At 39.8% G+C, this 15,352-nt stretch overlaps 1 protein-coding gene across 1 annotated transcript; it reads left to right on the top strand.

Annotated features, from left to right (window-relative positions):
* The first annotated feature begins 1,857 nt into the window (after positions 1–1,857).
* LOC128976179 (pantetheinase-like) lies at positions 1,858–7,484 on the top strand. The gene is made up of 7 exons (XM_054393322.1): positions 1,858–2,070; positions 2,175–2,305; positions 3,293–3,485; positions 4,068–4,359; positions 5,322–5,695; positions 5,847–6,017; positions 7,359–7,484. The coding sequence occupies exons 1-7, from the start codon at positions 1,858–1,860 to the stop codon at positions 7,482–7,484; spliced, it is 1,500 nt and encodes a 499-aa protein (XP_054249297.1).
* Positions 7,485–15,352: the final 7,868 nt, after the last annotated feature.

Genomic DNA, 15,352 nt, shown 5'->3' with positions numbered 1-15,352 from the left:
CAAAAAAGGTAAGAAACTTGGGCAACTAGATACAAGGGATTTTTGTTCATGTGCAGCCTTAGCTCCAAGATTTCTGATGGAGCGATCTGTAGATGTAAGAAAGCAGGTTACAATAGGCAAAACTTTGAAACTGTGGCACCTGCAATTGTGGCTCCCTTGGATTTTCCAACAGACATCTTTGGGGACCAGAGATCTTCAGAGCTCAAGTCAGTGAGTAGTGTGCTGATGGGTTTGCTCAGACAAACAGCCTGCCAGGCATGCCCCCTGTGATATGGAGCACCCTCTAAAGGTGCCACAGCTCTGAGCTGGTGCTCTGCTGAGCTGGGGTGTCAAAAGCAATGCCTGTGTGGCAGCAGCAAGCTCGGGGCCAGGCACCTGCTGCTGCAGCTCTGCCTGCACCTGTGCCCTCATGTTTGGCCAGGAACATGTTTGTGCTGGTCTTTGCTGAGATTTCCCAAACACAGGCTTGTTTTCCTGCTGTGACCTGGGCTTGGCTTGAGCTACACTGCTACAGTAATGCAATGCCTGAATAGTTAGTGAATATAGCAAGTGAGATGTTTCTTCGGCTGCAGCACAGTGGTGACTTCTCTGTGACATCTCTGCCAGTGGTGTAAGGCAGAATTGCTCCATGCTGTGGAATTCCCAGGTTTTGTGCAAGACTTTGCCTTTTAAAGCTTCTTGTCTTTCTTTGCTTGTCCCTTGCTTTCTCTTGGGTGACTTCCAGAGAATAGACATGGGGCTTCCTAAAGCTCATGCCTCTGCTGTGCTTTTGATACTGTCTGCTCTGAAGGCCTGTGCCCAGGACAGCTATGTCACAGCTGTCTATGAGCACCGTGTGATCTTGTCAGAGGACACTGAAGTGCTGGTGATACTTGGAAAGGCCCTGGTGCTGATGGACAAAAGCAAGACTTCTGGTTGAAACTACATAGCAAAGAGGAAGATGTTGTCAGGATGAAGGATATTTTCCTTGGTTCCTTGCTGAATGATTGTCCAAGCTCTGTTCCTTTACCCATCCAGATGTACCACAGATACCAGTAAAGGGTTTTGTTTTTTGAAGGACATGAAACTACAGTAGTAATATGCAGTTTCTAAAATAGTTATGCAAAATTTTCTTTCAGTGAGGAAAAACACAACTTGCTTTGTATGAGCATTTTCTGAATGCTTATTGTACAAAAAAATGCCTTTTTTAGTGGAGTATTTAAAAAGAATATCATGTTGCTCAATTATTTCTCACAAAGCAAGCAAATGTGCCAGCTTAGCCTGAGAAAGACATCATCACAATTCAAGGTTTAGTTTACACTGCAGAATGAACCTAGGAGGGAGGACTTTCTCAGGGTGCCCGCTGCAACTGTGATAAGCCCAAGGGCAAGAGGCATGACAGGACCACATGTCTCATAATCATGTTACAATCTGAGCATACTTCATGCAGGAGGCCTGCCTTCAGCACCGGCAGAATTTGTAGCTGGTAACAGCCACACACAGTAGGGTTTATAGGGAATAGAACTCAAGGGAGTTTGGGCTCACCTGAGATGAATTTGGAAGCCTGGAGAGAGATGTACAAATGGAGTGTGCAGGTGTCTTTGCATGGGGCTGCGTATAGGGTCAACCTAGCTTCTGAGATTCTCTCTTGACTTTATGTTCACCTTTTACTTACATCATTTCAATTCTGAAAAGGGACCCTGTTCCTAGAAATGTTTCATATAAAGAAACATCATGGTTCCTGGCAGGACTACACTGTGCCTTCCCAGATTACTCAATAGAAGTTTATGTCCAAAGCAAACTCATTAGTCTTTACCCTCCTCTTTCTGTCTGCTTTATATTCTCCGTGTCCAACCCAGGAGCTGCCAGACACCAGCCATGCTCACTTCCCAGCCTCTCCTGCATGCTGCAGTGTTGGGACTCACAATCCTTCAGGCCCTTGCCTCCAACACCTTCATTGCAGCTGTCTATGAGCATGCAGTCATCCTGCCAGATGCCACTGACAAGCCTGTTTCTCCCGAGAAGGCTTTGTCCCTGATGAACAAAAACATGGATGTCTTGGAAGGGGCCATCAAGGAAGCTGCTCAACAGGTACAAGGTGTATTGTGAGCATTGTTAATTGGTGTTTTCTTCTGTGGGGGACCATCCTGGTTATCTGTTGGTGGATGAATTCTTAAGGGAATCTGTTTTGTCAGGGTGCCCACATCATTGTGACTCCTGAAGATGGAATCTATGGCTGGCGTTTCACAAGAGAAACCATCTACCCCTACCTGGAGGATATCCCTGATCCAGCAGTGAACTGGATTCCCTGCACTGACCCTACAAGGTGGTTGTTTTCTGCAGTGATTTATGTGGTTTCAAACTAGTGTGTCATGGAGTCATGAGATGCTTGCAGTAAATGCCTAAGAACTGCTTTTTTTTCCGCCCCTAAATTCTATTGAAAACCCTAAATGTTGTAGAAATGGGATGCATCTTAAAGAACTCTTAATTAAATGGTAGTGGGAATATACAAGGTAAAAAGCATTGAAACAGCCTCGATTTAAGCACTGAAAAGGAGGAAAATGAGGCCATTTTAGGCAAAATATTTTTTTTTAAACATATAGAACTATCACTTCAGATTAACTGTGAAAATTTTGTGCAAGTGTAAGCTAGTTCATATTAGATTAGACAACCACTCCTCAGTTTATGTGGCAGGGTGATTTCTAAATCACATTTCACAAAGTATTTATCTAGATCCAAAAAGAAGTGCTGTTTAGAAATCCAACCACTTGCACAGACTGATGCATTACACAGGGCTGCTCTGTGTCTGCAGGGAATGCCAAGAGGACCAAGTTCATGTAAATGCTGTGGCCACTTTTTACTAAAGGCTTACAGGCAGCTGCCTTAAACTGAGTGAAAAATCTTAAAAATGAGCTACAGTAATCTTTTGAAATCAGGGCTTAGATATGCCTGAAAAGTTTTTTTAAAAGTTATTCTAAGTTTGCCTACATACTGATTTATTGTCCTCTTTGTTTTCTGAACCTGTCCATGTATTTGCATGTGTGTTAGCTGGGAATTATAACCACACACAAAATAGCATTGCTAAGAGTACAGGAAAGGAGAACACAGGGAGACTATTTTTCAAAGCTGAAATTTAAAATGATGCTATCAATAGAGAATAAAATTAACAGAAACTATGATTTAACATAACTTTTTCAGCTCCTGGCACTGTACACTCAGTGGAATATTAATTTTGAATGCATTTCTTCCACACCCAAACTAAAACTTGTACATTTTTTTGTTTTTATTTTTTCTTTCCCCAAAAATACATCAGATTTGCTCCTGCTCCAGTGCAGGAACGGCTCAGCTGCATGGCCAGGCATAACTCCATCTATGTGGTTGCAAACATTGGGGACAAGAAGCTGTGTAACTCCAGTGATCCCAGCTGCCCCAGCGATGGGCGCTATCAATACAATACCGATGTTGTCTTTGATCCAGAGGGGAAACTGGTGGCTCGTTACCACAAGGTAAGGAGGCACTTCAGCATCACCCTGTAATTGTTTATTGGTATATTTTTGGTACTTCTGGCATTAATTTAATCTGAGTTTTATAATAATTTTAGATTATTGTAAAGTGACAACCAATCCAGACTGATTAGATGCAAGGATCTTATTGGCCAGAGGGAAAAGCAGTAAAGGGCTTGATGGATCAGGCGTTATTCCCAAAAGCATCCCAGCTGCAGAGTATATGCAAGATAGCAAACACCCAAGGGCTACATTTATGATACCAAATTGGAAAGCAAACGCTGACAGAGTTTTCCATACTCAATAAATGTCAGCTGGTCCTCGGTATAGTTTTAACCAAGCCAGAGAGCACTCTTGGCAGGGTTTAGCAGTCAATATTGGCCAGGTATTGCTTCCAGGAAGCAGCTGGGGCAGAGCCATCCCCAGAGTGAGAGGGTCAGCTAGATGGTTGCAAACCCTCTGTGCTGGACAGCTCAGGTACCTCAAGTCCTAGTTTTGCCTTAAGGCCTATCTCAGATGCATGAGTAGCTGTTCATAATCTTGCCTTGTTTTCAGTTTCTGATATGTCATTTTTTTCACCCACAGTACAACCTGTTTAGAGGAGAAACTCAGTTTAATTACCCCAAAGAGCCAGAAGCTGTCACCTTTGAGACTCCCTTTGGAAAGTTTGGTGTTTTCACTTGCTTTGACATCCTTTTCCATGAGCCTACCATGGTCCTGGTGAACAAGTTGCAGGTGGACACCATGGTCTTCCCAACAGCTTGGATGAATGTCCTACCATTTCTGACTGCAGTTGAGTTCCACTCTGCCTGGGCTATGGGCATGGGTGTCAATTTACTTTCAGCAAATACTCACAACATTGGCACAGCAATGACAGGTGAGTTGCATTTGGGAAAAGGGAAATTGTCTTCAAAGCACTGAGCTCACAAGCAGGCAGAAATGTTTTACATGTAGTGAAATCTCTGGAAAACAGTGTTTCTGTCAGACTAAAAATCTTCCTGATGCTGTATTGAATGTAGTAAACAGCTTCAGGCAAGAAAGTGTTCTAGGAAAGATAAAACTGGAAAGTTCACAACATTAAATTTTGGTAATTTAAATGTGAAATTTTATTAAAAAAACCCCACAGTTTCACTTACATCTTCAGCCTCTGTTTTAGAAGCAGAATTTTTTGTCTAAAATTCATTCAACACTAAAATGGAAAAAAAGTTTTAAACAGAATTTAATAACCTAAAGTCAAATATTGAATAAAAAAAATCAGGATTTTGTGGCTGCTAAAGAATTAGAGATATTTATGTTTTGGTTTGCTCTGAATACTTATTTATTGTCATTTTTTTTTTTCATTTTAAACTGAGAAAACATTGGAGTAGCTACATCTGTAACTTCCATGAAGCCAAAGTGAAAGCTATAATGGAACACTGTTGCCTCTCTGAAATATACTGAACTGAGGTTAGGCCTGAAAACTGAAAACAGCTCTGGGTTTCCTTCTGTGAAATGTAATTACCCCCATAGTTTCCTTCCTTGGCAAATGTGCCACTCTTAGAGCTCTGATTTACATCTAAACGAACCTGAGTTCTTAAAGGGGTGGTCAAGTGTTACATTGCCATTTAAGGCCCAGATTTAAGATCCAGCAAAGCACAAAACTTGTGAAGTTCAAGTCATGTTTTTACAACGATGGGGATTGTAGCAGTTCTGTGCTTCAAAATTCTTTCAAAATTCTCCATAACAGAAAACAACATCACCACAAAAGCCTACCACTGTGGTTCAGGGGGCATCTGACTCCTCTGTCAAGCTGTACTCCAGGGTGCAAGCTGACAGAGGGCTGGTGGCTGTCCTTGGCAGGCAGTGGGCTGTTCACACCAGAGGGACCTGCCACCTACCACTACAACAATGAGACTGAGGAGGGGCAACTCCTGGTAGCAGAGATGAATGCACACCCTCGTCTTTCTCCTACCTACCCTCCTGCTGTCAACTGGAGCTTGTATGCCACAAGCATTGGGAAATTTCCAGGAGGAAATGACACTTTTCCTGGAGCTGTCCGGCGGGATATATTCACTTTCAGTGACCTGAAATTCAAAGATGGGAATTACACAGTTTGCCAAGGAGACCTCTGCTGCCATTTGATTTATCGGATGTCAAACCAGAGCAAAGATGAAGTTTATGTCCTGGGTGCATTTGATGGACTTCACGGTTCTGTCATTAAATATCATTGGCAGGTAACTGGATCTGTGGGTTGCATATACTTACCTCTAGATGACCCCAAAACACTTGTCCGGTACTACATTGTGACAACTTCATTGCTACCAAATCCAGCTGTTAATTATGGAAAGCTTAACGGTATTTTGTTGTGCATCCTCCTCCCCACAGATATGCACGCTGCTCAAGTGCAAGAGCACAGACCTGAACACATGTGGACAGCCAGTGGAGACAGCTCAGACCAAGTTTGAGATGTTCTCCCTCAGTGGCACGTTTGGCACCAACTATGTCTTTCCAGAAGTCTTGTACAGCGGGGTGCAGCTGGCACCTGGGGAGTTTGAGGTAATGGGGCACTCTGGAGCTGTTTGAGAGGTTTGCCAGGCTGTGGTGCTGGAAACTGATGTGGCAGCAAAGTCTCATCCAAGAACCACTTTCTCTGGTTCTGCAGACCATAATTCAAGAGGACAAGATGGATTAAATTAATCCTTAGTATTAAGAACATAGAAAAGCTTAAACTAATAATCTCTAGTGTTTTCTCCAGCAAATAGACCTTCCCACTTCAGGTCCCAAAGCTATAAATAGCAGTTGTCAAGGAGCTATTTTTCTACAGATTTCTGCTGACAGGAATTTTAGGAAACAAGGAAATCAAATACACTGAGAAATTGTCCAAGCAAGAAAAATTGCAAATGAGTATCATGCATAAGAGTAGAAAGCCTATGCAGTTAAAAATGTTAAAAGAGATTTTTGAGGGGCTTGTAGGGTTTATTTTTTAAACTTGAAACAGTATCATATATTTTTGCCAAAATAGTATCATATATTTTTGCCATTTTTCATTCATAGATCTTAGATTACATGTATGCAAGAGGCTAGACGAAATCTTAATTGATTTGGAAGTGGTATTTAATAGCTGGCAAGACATAATGAAGACAGTGGAAAGGACTTGAAAACTTTCAGGGGGGAAAAGGGTAGTTTTTACAAGGTAGATAATGGAAAAACAGTGTTTATCCTACATATTTACTTTGAGTGGGACATCTGTCAGAACATACACATTAAAGGATTTATTGCTGTGCTAAAATATCATGGTCTAATTAAAAAAAAAAGTATTTTGTATTTTCTTAACAAGTGACTACTTATTAGTTGTTACAAAGGCTCTTAAAAATATGCAGGTGTTCACAGTCTGTGAACAAACTGATCTGCAAAATCTAAGAAAAACAATATATGGCTTGAAATTCTCTACTTGCAATTGGAGATTTTTCTGGAGTCTACAAATCAAAAAGAAGATTTCACAGTATTGTCCTTGATATGTATATAACCTTCATTGCTGTGTATGACTAACCAGTGAGACTGTGAGATTTTCTTGCAGTCAACTTGTTATAAGAAAGAGAAAACGTTCTTTTGTTTGTTTGGCTGGTTGGTTTGGTTTGTTTTGTTTGGTTTTGGTTTGTTGTTTTTTTTTTTTTTTTTTTTTTTTCCCAAAGAGCCAGAGGAAGTTTTAAAGACCTTCATGTCCGAGGAAACGTGGGAAGGCAGTGGCAGAGTCAGAAAAAATTCTGTTTTCCTTCCTTCTCATGATTGTCTTTTAGAACTGCTCCATCAAAATATTCAGCATTAAGGTCTATCCTTTCTGTGATACTACTGCTCTGTTAGTGGACTACTGGTATCATTCTTCCTCTTTTCAATTAGGTGCTACAAGACGGACGGTTGAAGAGTAAGCATGGCACATCGAAGCCACTCATAACAGCAACACTGTTTGGAAGGCTTTATGAAAAGGACCTGCCACATCCTCTGCGAACATCCATGCAACATTAACTCCTTAAGTGTTACACAGTCACCACTGACAGGAGGGGAATTTCCTACAGTGATTCACCTCCTCATGAGCTGCAGCAGTTATCCTGTATCATTCCTGTTCTGCAGTCTTCCACTTCTGTTCAGCAGCCATGGCAGATGGATTTATTCAGGAGAAAGTGGTGTGATCATTCTGTTGTGTATATCTTTTTAATAGCCAGTGCAGTCATTTTTTTAATGGTATGAATGCTCTGTGACATGAAATCTTTAATTCTAATTAAAGCTATTTTTTTTTCTCAAAGATACCATGTGGATTGCAAGGATCACATTAGAAAGAAGACTGATACTGAAGAGTGTGAAATGTAAAGTTTGCCAGTTTGCTGTAGAAAAAAATCTTAATACAGAGAAGTCTTTCTGTCCCTTTTGCCCTTTCCTGTTTTTTTTCAGATTGTGCAAGTAATTTTCAGATAGTATTGTTTATGTTTCTCAGCCTTGCAAAATGATCTGGGCCTCAGCCCCGTTTCGACCAAGAGACTGTAGAATGAAGAGAAAATCAGATATGAAACATTTTTAGGTGCAGTGTTCAAGAGAGAAAGTGATTGCCTACAACCCATACAGGTGCCAAGCGTGGCTGAGCTCCATAAGCATCTTCAGTTTGGCAATCCCTCTGAATTTGCACTGCTTTGTGCATTGTGGCGGTGTGCTGGGTCCAATGCTCTTCAGATCAGATTTATCAAATAAACATAGTTTGCCAATGCCTTCTCCTGGGTATATGGAAAATTTCTTCAAACCCCTGAAAGCAGAAGTTTATAAATAGGCAATGTTTTAGTACCTGAAACATGTTTTACAATATAATGTGTGAAATGGGCATTATTTGGGGTTTCTGGCAGAGATACATTTGAACTTGGCAATCTTGGGCCTGATTTCTGCCTGTCATGTTCTGCAGCAAACAAACTTTCTGAGGAGAAAGTTCTTCATGGAGAAAGTTGTTAGACGTTGGAATGTGCTGCCCAGGGAGGTGGGGGAGTCACCATCCCTGGAGGTGTTCAAGAGGGGATTGGATGTGGCACTTGGTGACATGGTTTAGTGGTCATGAGGTCTTTGGTGACAGGTTGGACTTTGATGATCCTTGATGTCTTTTCCAACCTTATTGATTCAGTAAAAACAAACAAACAAACAAACAAAACATCATTTGCACTGCATATGCCTTGGAGTTATCCCTGCCTCAATACTTATCCCATGCTCTTTTGCATCGACTGCCCTTCCCTTTGCTGGCTTACAGCTTGCATCATGTTTATCACTGAGCTGCACTAAATGTGGCACATAAGAAACTCTGTGTTTTCCCACCCCATGCACACCAACATTACCCACAGTGGGGGCAGTTACCCACAAGCTGTTGAGATCACATGATTTGTTTTCCTGTATGCTGCTGTTTCTTAGCACGCAACCTAGGAGGCTTCTTGCAGGGCTTGTTTCACCCTGGAATCTTGTCCTCAGAGGAGGGACTGTGCTGCTTGGGAGCAAGCTATTAAAAAAAAGGCAGGGCCTTTTCTCCCCTGACTTGTGGTTGTAACCCACACTAGTCTTTCACCAAACAATGGAGATTTTGGTCAAGAGAAGTTATGACTGACATTTGGCTGTACCAATCCCAAATGAGTGTTAGTTGTTTATTGCATACTGGGTCCAGATTTTCAAAATGCAGATGGCCATGCTGAAGGGTTGGAGGTGACCTTGCTCCTCAAGCCAGCCTGATACACCTCTGGAGTCCATTGTCTTGCTCAGGATGGACAACTGTACGGAAAGGACAAACAAGACTGAGCATGCTGGTTGTGAAGGTTTGCAGTGTCATCCTGTTGACCTTGCAGGTCTGTTGGTTTCCACTGGGGTCAGCACAGTGAGGCACATACATATAGTGGAAAGATCTCTGCAGCAGAACAACCAGGAGCTTTGTCCTGGGGCTGGTCCCCATGGTGAAGCTTCTCCATCCGCCCTCAGTGCTGCTCACTCAGCCGTCTGCCCTGGGAGAGCTCAAGGAAACAGTTTGAGAAAAGCAAGAGTTACTTTGACTTGTGAACTTCAGGACTAAAAAGGTCCTAGATGTAGAACTTGAAAATGTAATGTTCTCTGCTGCCCCAGCCCCTGTTTCTTCCCTGATTACCCCAGAGGAAGTACCTATTGTCCCTTTATGTTCGAGTTTTGTTGCTCCCTGAGTCAGCTCATTCCTTGGCTTAGATTGGAGGGAAGAGGGAACCCCACTGAAAGAAATACTTTGCAGGTTGCTGGTACTCTAAATCTCGAGTAGTTCATGAACCTCAAAGGGATGTAGAATTCATAAAAATCTGAAGGGGAATACAATTGGGAGACGTAGACTGAACAGTATGGTACATGTTTAGAGGCTAAACAAGTAGTCTACAGACATTATCCCAGGATACTTGCCATGTCATTCTTGCTTTCTCCCCTGTCCTGTGGTTCTTTCTCACTTTATGCTTTTATCACATTCCCTTGTTTTACCCCATAATCTGACTTCAGTCCCTCTACACACTTTGTTTTCTCCTTCCAGTTCTATTCTGGCTTGTTTAAGCTTCTATGTGACTTTTCAAGGTAATGGAGACACTCTACAGAGTTAAACATTCCAAGTCTACTGCAAGTATCTGGCTTACTATTGAATTCCATAAGGTTTGAATATAACTCCCATAAAGCCCTGTTACACTGTATAACCTTTTCTAGCATGAGGTGATTAGAAGTCAAGTTTCCACATTATTTGCCCCATACTCAACTGTGTGTTGATGCAGGTAGTAGATTCCAGAATACCAACCACAAGCCTCAACATTTAAATGTCATCTGAAATTGAGAATGAGAAATTCCCTCATTAGAAGTGACATCAGTAATTAGAGTAGTAATCTGTATCTGTATCTAAAAATGCTTACAGAAAAGAATTAAAGTGGCTGAAGTGAAAGAGAGGTAACATTTTGTTCTTATGCAATTTTGCAGACACTAAGTATCCTATGTGCCCCAGGAAAAGATGCACTGAAGACAGGATGGCACTTTCATGAGGTGAAATGGTAACAAGCTTTATTCAATCAAATGGATCATCTAAACATCCTTATGTAAAAGAAATTCCTTATTTCTGCCACAGTTCTTCAACCTAGTGCTGTGCTAACCTAGGCTCCACTTGGGAATGTTGTTCAAAGGTGCGCAGAGATTTTTTAACTCCATTATCAGAACAAATAAAGTAATGAGCAAGACTACTATTTGTTTGACAGGTATAGATATACCCTGGCTGCCACTTGTAAGTATCATGATGTAGATACATAAAAAAAATTCTTCTAAAATGATAATTCAGGAGTTTAGACATATTCATTATTAATTTGGAAGTTTCTTCTAATGCATAATAGTCAGTCAGGAAGAGTAGTGTCTGTATTTATCCTATGCCTAAACTAAGTATTTTAAATTAAACCTAGAATTTCTTACTCATGTAAACTTTTGGTATGGTAAATAAGTGATAACGACATATTAGAAGTAGCTGTTGTATTTTTATGATTTACTTTGTCCTGTGCAACCAAATTACAAACCTGCAGCTTTCTTAGCTGTGAGATGCTGCATTGTAAAGAACCAGGACTCAACTAATGCAGGCATCCACAGCTAGACTGGAAATTCTGCTTTATAGGACTTCAGAAAAAGAAACTAAATATTAAAATCAGAATATGATCAATTAAAAAGAAACAAAATGGAAACTGGAGGGGAAGAAAGAAAGGGAGTGAGGGTGAGACAATATAATCAGTTACTTATAACAAGAACAAAAAGACCTGATCCATCTGCCCTTGTACTCCTTTACTTGAATAACTCAAAACAGTGAACTGCAACACCCAAAATGTTGTTTACTATCTGAATTAAAGGGGCTAAGAAGAAAATCTTGGCATAATTGATAGAAATGAACTATTAAGCTGAGAAGAGTCCTTCAACATCATTGTGTTTATTAAGCTAAAGAACTGCTGTTTGTTAGTTCTCTCTTTTGTTTCAGTTATGTTTATTTCATTTGGCTTTGCTTTCCAAGGAGATACTTGTCAGATATAACTTAAATTCATAAGTATATAATTGTGGTAGTTTTAGGCTGTGTCTAGAAAATTTTCCACAGATCTTGAACAGAAAGTAGTAGAATGTAAATAAATGGCAATTTTATGTTGGGGGGAATTTTTGACCTATCACATTATCATTCATTATGATTAAAAAAAGCTAGATTTTCAAGTTCTTGACATAATTTGGGAACCTGGAGATTTTAGCTAGCATTATTTTGCTTCATACAATCGACCCTTTTAAGAGTTACCTTCTACTTTTCCTCCATGAGTGTAAACTAACATTCAAATCACGTATAAATTCCCCACAGAAGTACTTCTTATTTCATAGTAGAAGCACAGCACTAAAATTCTAATAACTGTATTTCTGTGTAATGAATTACATCATATATATATAAATAAATGTGAAAGAAAATGTTGCAGTTAGGATATAATTGCTTCAGTGCACACCTGTATAAAACTGTATTTGCCTTCAGTGGCGTGCATGGATGTATCCAATTGATCTATTTGTTCCTTATAATTGGATATCCTGAAGGTTAAACTGCACTATATTTTATGTTAACTTTTCCTAAACTAGAAGGCAGTTCAGATGTGTGTGATGGAAGCCTGTTTCTACTGGTTTGGATGAGGCTCACTGTTTTTGCTGAACACTGAAAATATCAGCCAGTTTGCTTTGATATTAAACTTGAAAAGTGTATCTGAAACGCAGCATAAGGACCTTCTCAGGCAGGTGGGTCCTTGAACACTTCTAAGAACAACTCTCCTGACAACATTTCTGTATTAAAGAGCAAATAAAATATTTTGAAGTAATGCAGTTTGGAGCATTCTGAAATACCAAGCAAAACAACAAAGAACTGAGCATGGCTGTAAAGCACAATACCAAAACAGAAGAGGTAAAATGTTATGAGTAAATCTGGAAGAGTGTATCTCTCCAAAGAAGTCAGTAATAAGGGTTTGGGACTGTATACCATTTGTCAGCATTGATTACAATTAAACTCAGAGGTTTACCACTGTAAAGAATGGTGAATAATCAATGGGCAATTAAGATAAGAAGACCTTTAGAATAACTTATTGTAGTAAATCTGGTATTGAGATGGTGTGGGCAGACTGCAGTTAAACCAGTTACACCAGTATTAATGTGTTACTGGTGACATTACTTGTTCTTTTAACTTGGACTGTCATGCAAATGCATTTAGCTTTAACTTCTTGAATTCCTGGGACAAAAAGCAACATCTTCCTCTAAATCCTGGTCTGGAGCTTGTCCGGGGTTAACACAGGCTGCTCCCACAAACACATCTGCGCCTCTTCCCCACCCCCCTCCCCACATGGGAGGGAAAGTGACACCAACAAATCTCTGGATTGAGATAAGGAGTTTAATGAGATGGTATAATGTACAATTAGCCTATTTCACATAAAAGCACAGCAAAAGCAGAAGCAGCAGCAGAAGCCAGTGATAAATCGATCCCTCACCCCTTAACATGCAGCCAGCCCAGGAGAAAAGACCAGCACCCCAAAACTGGAAACTGGAAGCAGCAACTAGAAACAGAAAGCCTCTCAGGTTATGATCCAAACTTCAAGCCCCGTGACACTTTGCTCCAGCCAGAATTTTCATTCTGAAGCTGGCATGATGTCAGCATGGTATTGAATATTCATCAGCAGATTCAGCTCAACCCATGACAAGGTTGCTGGTTTGTGCACTGTAAACCAGCCACTACAACTCCCATCTTTATTATTAGTAGCTTACCAATGATAAATCAAATCCTTAAGGGTCAGGTAAGCTTAAAGTTATAAAAGGAAGGAAAGGTGTCAATACAGAGATTACCCAAAGGTGATTTTAAGGACAACAGTAGCAGAAAGTGTGAATATGTTAATTTGCCCTTAGGTGCTGAAAATAGCTTTTATTCTAGGGCTGAGGAAGGAAAATACAGGTCAAACAAAATTTTGGCAAATGCCATGCAAGCAAATATTATTTGCATAATAATTTAAGGTTTTACTGTCAAGCAATGATATCTCATTGAAAGGTGTTATCTTACTTCAGACATCTTTGTCATTCTGCCTGTATACAATCTTGTTAAATTACCATATTCCTTTTTTTTTTTTTTTTTTTTAATTGCTTCACTAACACCTAATTAATCTCCTGCCTGATTTGCTTGTTGCTGAAACATGTACCTACCATGTCAGGAGCTGTTTCGTCTTGAATGCAGAAATGTTCCCCTAGGGAAAACCCACACACTGCAACTTGGCATTATAACTGCAATTCAGGAAATGAAGCTACAAAATATTGTTGCATGACTACCAAGTAACTGATGAGTGGAAAACCACTACAGAGTCCTTAAGGCTGGACATTTGCATCTTTTCTGGTTTTTGAGTTGTAGACTCTTTTCCACGTTGCAGCATTATGCAGCATTTAAGATTCAGTTCTTGTGTTTAACATACCTGGCTGAGTTGTTATACTCAAAAATTTGTTATGTACAAAAAAAGGGGAGTTACCTTGCATGTGGAAGAAAGAATTGATTGTTAATCACTTTAAAATCCTAACAGACTTTACTAAAATAAAAGACAGTTATTATGACCAGTCCAGGTAAAATTATACTAACAGCCTAAACAAATAACAAATACATTTCATTAGCAATGCAGTTGAAATTGTAATATCAAAACTTCCTAACAGACCCTTTCCCCACCACCACCCACCTCTGGTGTTATAGTCACCATTTTACTGCATTTCTGCTCCTAAGGGTGCTAAGGTGGAGTTGCAGTGAGTTGTCAGGATCCTGAATTCCTGACAGGAAGGAGTGTGAAGCTCCTCTTTGCTAGCATGAGTATATTTACTTTGTTTCCATTGTTTCCTTTTCGCCCTTTTAATATTTTTTTTTTTTACTTTTCTTCCTTTTATTTTTTTTAAACTTTTCTCATAGTAATTTCTGCTTTGGGCTATTCTGATGCTTTCTAACATGCTTTACATCTTGATTTTTCTGCACTGGTCTGCAACTCTATGTTCTGTCTCCACTTGCAATATGTACCCTTTATGTACGAGATATTTGTTCTTTGTTTTGGAGGTTTTCTCCTTATTCCTACAACAGTTTTTGCCCTCCTCTGAAGTCTGCATTTCCTTGAATGATGACTGGTGAACTGTGTATAGCCTTGGGAGCTCAGGATCATCTTCTTAGACAGAAGATACTAATTTTTCTTGATGTTCTCAAAACATCAAACTGCAATAACAACAGAATCATAGAATCAGTCAGGGTTGGAAGGGACCACAAGGATCATCTAGTTACAACTCCCCTGCCATGGGCAGGGACACCTCACACTAGAATAACAACTTTGCCTTATGAAAAAATCCCAATTCTAGCTAACATTGGAGTTTACAACTCACAGTTTTTATGCCTGCTCAGCTGAAAGAAAACAACATTTGAAATTTTAAAATGATGTATAAATGACTGTTTTGTTGCAGTTCTTGTGGGTTTTTTGGTTGTTTGTGATATTTTGTAATTTTTGTTTTGTTTTGTTTGTTGTTGGTTTTAGTTTGGATTTTTTTGTTTTGTTTTGTTTTGTTTTTCCCAGACACAAGATATATGCTGTTTGGGAAATGTACTTTTTTTGTCACACGTGGTAAACAACTGGATTTTTTTGCTGTTATTGGAAGATCCCTTGTTGGGGCTGAGGATAAACTTATTATTGAAAATCCAGAAAGATTTTGTTTCCATAATCACATAAAAAAACCCACCTCCAAAATAAAAACACTAGAAATTTGCAAAAGTAGAGTTAGAGTTCTTTAATATCCTGTTACTGAACCTACTTATGTATGATTGGATGGAAATG

The sequence above is a fragment of the Indicator indicator genome, chromosome 2, assembly GCF_027791375.1.
Source record: "Indicator indicator isolate 239-I01 chromosome 2, UM_Iind_1.1, whole genome shotgun sequence".
In the NCBI taxonomy this organism is placed as follows: domain Eukaryota; kingdom Metazoa; phylum Chordata; class Aves; order Piciformes; family Indicatoridae; genus Indicator; species Indicator indicator.
This window is presented reverse-complemented; position numbering and strand designations above follow the sequence as displayed.